Genomic DNA, 3,442 nt, shown 5'->3' on the forward strand with positions numbered 1-3,442 from the left:
CATGAAAATTTTCGGATCGTTATCATACTAATTGAAGAAAAAAAAAATTGAATACTTTTTGGTATGTTGCTATTTATTAATATATTTAGTCAGTAAACCCTTGCCTTCCGATATTTCAAGGTCTCATTCGTTTGTCTGATTGTTTCTTTTCTGTTTCTTTAGAATCATGCAATGTTACGCATAAAAGTCATAGATTAAAACCAGTATCTTCAAACTGCAATAATGTTTTATTAATATCTATACTCTCTAAGTAAAAAAAACTTAAACAAACATAGTGTTTTTAGTTGTTTTAGGTAACGTTCGCTTTATTTGTTTGGCGTTAACGTTTACAACGTTGCGGCCATCCCTTCACGTTTGCATCGCACACCTAATTTTAGCTGCTTTAAAGGAACCGTTTTGGGTTAGTCTCTTGTCCTTATCTAATTACCATATATGCCTCTGAAACCCTCTCCTTTCTCAGAGGGTTCTTTACTAAATATCTATTATGAATCAATGGGTTTCTTCGTGACAAAAAAAAGAATCAATGGGTTTCTTTTTATTTCTTCAAGTCCAAACAAAAATTCATCAACTTCGTAACGTGCTAACGTTTTACTTCTCTGTAATTTTGAAAGAAAAAAGTTACTAATCGAGTATATGTTGATCATAAGCTGGTTAACGACTATAAAACATAAAATACTAAGAAGATAATCCCATAAAGTCATGCAATATTTTATTTCAAAGTTTTTTTGAGTGGATTCGACACTTTCTAAATGGTTATTAATTATCTAAAACAGTAGTTAAGTGTTATAATTAGTGATTATTTTTTTTTTTTTTTGTATCTTATAATTAGTGATTATTTATATTACAATTCCATTGTTTATCTTCAAAGAATGATTGAATCTAAGATATTTTTCGAAACACTCCACTGATTAAGTTTAAAAGTATTTTTTTGAATGAATAAGATTAAAAGTATATATAAAGGAATACTAATTAAGAAACATACCACCTTAGTTTGGATCCCAACTGATCATCTAACCAACGCAAACTCATAAGTAGACGTCTATGTATATATATATCAGTACACATGCATAAGTAACCTTGTCTATACGCATCAACTAAGAATCTTGGCATAATTTATCTCACATAGATGTTTTTTGTAATTGGTGACAAATATAGATATAAATATGGCTGATGTAAAATTGCAAGTACATATTTTGACCGTAATATTTATTTATTAATTAAGGAACTAAAAAATCTTTATCATAACTCTAGAAAAAAAAATATTGACATTTGAGTTATTGTAGGCATGTAGTGAATTTAGAAACTGTAGAAATAGCATGCAGGTTGTAGAAACTAGAAACTGCAAATGATTTGAAAGCTCTCTAACCGCAGAAAATAACTATTTGATTAAGAGTGTTTGCTGATACATCAAAGTTAATTTCCTTCTATAGCAAGCTTATTTTACCCACTTAACAAAAAAAAAAAAGCTTATTTTACCCTACACTTTTGGAATTCACAGAAATAGTACTTATACATCACCTCAACTGCTTTAGCAAACGGTGCAAAAATACAAAGCGTAGTTAAGTAATCACGCCATGACTCCACACAATCATCATTAGTGATAATTGATAAACATCAACAGAATTCGTTGTTGTTTTCCTCTAAATTACTTCTTACAAAATACAGAAAATAATAATAAAAAGTGGACGAAAAAAAGAATCTCATACGCAAAATTATAAAATGAAATATGCGTCACACACAATCCACGACGTTAATTCGTTTGCTCTCTTTCTATAAATTCATCCGTCACACTTCTCCTCCTCTCACCAAAACATTTTCTTATTAAAAAAAACATAACATCAAATTTTATTTTTCGCTTACTTTCTTTCATTGTTTCACAGTCTACAAAAATGGAAGGAAGACAATACTACCCTCCAAGAGAAACCGTCGACGGAAACAGAACCACCATGGGAGGACCGCACTCGCCGTGGCATTCACCGGTTCCTTATCTTTTCGGTGGTTTAGCGGCGATGCTTGGTCTCATCGCCTTTGCTCTTCTAATCCTCGGTTGCTCTTATTGGCGTCTCTCTGGTTACTTCGACGGTGAGGAAAACCAGAGCAGAGACAGCGATCTTGAAGCCGGAGATATGAAACCTGATACAGCTGTGAAGGCTGTAGCTTTGCCGGAGAAGTTCTTGGTGATAATGGCCGGAGATGTGAACCCCACGTACTTGGCGACGCCGGCGGAGAAAAGCTGTACTTGTGACGATGATGAAGACGAGGAGGGTGGTGATGACGTGAAGGGTAATGATCAGGTGGTGCGGCGGAGTACTCAAAGCAACGGTGCGGCACGTTGAGAAACAGAGTACATGAAGAGAAGAAACAGAGGATCAACAGTTCTTTAGACTACTGTTTGTATCTGACCCGGTTGTTTCTGGATATTGGGTTGGGTCAGAGCTCTACATGATGAGCCTTAAATATAGTCTGACTCTTACTATGGCGGATAACTATTATTAAAAAAAAAACAATTAGGAAATGAGTTTGGATCATTAGGAAAGTGTTCTGCTTGACAATGTTATTTAATCTCAGCTTTTGATTTATTAAGTTGTTTAGGCTTTTTCGTTTTCAGATTTGTAAGTTTGTAATTCATCAGTTTTGTTCCATTTCGAATTTTGATGGATATATCCTGGAAAAAATGTGAACATATTTGTGATTTTTGAAATTTGAATAAAAATGTGACTATGATTAAAATTGTATTTGTGATGGTCAAGAGTCAGGACCAGTTCATGTTTTACGTAGAATTAATTTGACACGTCTAAAGGCACATGCAGAAGATAGTCTTCTGAACTGTACACTCGTATGTGTCTTCTCTGATGCGGCGAGGTGTAGTAGTTGGCATTCAATCAATGGCCTTAGTGTGTAATTTATCTCATTTTATCATAGTTTCTACATGAAAATGACAACGAATGTTTGTAGGTTTTTTGAAAAGACGTTAACGTCCCTATGTTTCTTTTTTTTTTCATGGGCCATCTAATCTTGTAACCCTGGCTAAGTTTCTACTTTTTATTGCTTTAAAGCATGCCTTCTTTAAATGGGTTACAAGACTATAGTGGCGAATGATCATTTATGTTCATAAATTAAATTTATAAATTAACTTTTAAGTCTTTTATAAATAACCGTCAAACTTTTGTTTCAAAATAGAAGCTGTATCATCTTTGTTACATAGTTTTAAATTGTCTTAATTGAAACAGATATATTTTATTAAATTCAAACATTAAGGCTCACTTCACAAGCTATCTTCTGGCATTCGGCTTAAAACCCTATACACCGTGGGTCTAATTTGGGCTAGTTTAGTTGTATTCACTTTGTTGTTTAACAATAATTTTGGGCCAACATTGGACCAACCGTTGAATAAAATTTCATACGCCAAATAACGATCAGGCCGAAAGGAGACCATCTCATG

The 3,442-nt window shown here is 33.4% G+C and overlaps 1 protein-coding gene across 1 annotated transcript; it reads left to right on the plus strand.

Moving 5' to 3' along the window:
* Positions 1 to 1,747: 1,747 nt before the first annotated feature.
* Positions 1,748 to 2,730, plus strand: LOC106417587 (protein GLUTAMINE DUMPER 3-like). The gene has a single exon (XM_013858371.3). It carries the CDS (start codon positions 1,890 to 1,892, stop codon positions 2,334 to 2,336), a length of 447 nt encoding a protein of 148 aa, XP_013713825.1. The 5' UTR covers positions 1,748 to 1,889; the 3' UTR covers positions 2,337 to 2,730.
* The last annotated feature ends 712 nt before the right edge of the window (positions 2,731 to 3,442 follow it).

The sequence above is a fragment of the Brassica napus genome, chromosome A2, assembly GCF_020379485.1.
Source record: "Brassica napus cultivar Da-Ae chromosome A2, Da-Ae, whole genome shotgun sequence".
Taxonomy (NCBI): Eukaryota; Viridiplantae; Streptophyta; class Magnoliopsida; order Brassicales; family Brassicaceae; genus Brassica; species Brassica napus.

Bases quoted from the DNA above. Each gene is read 5' to 3' on its own strand.
- LOC106417587 (XM_013858371.3), top strand. From the start codon at position 1,890: ATGGAAGGAAGACAATACTACCCTCCAAGAGAAACCGTCGACGGAAAC.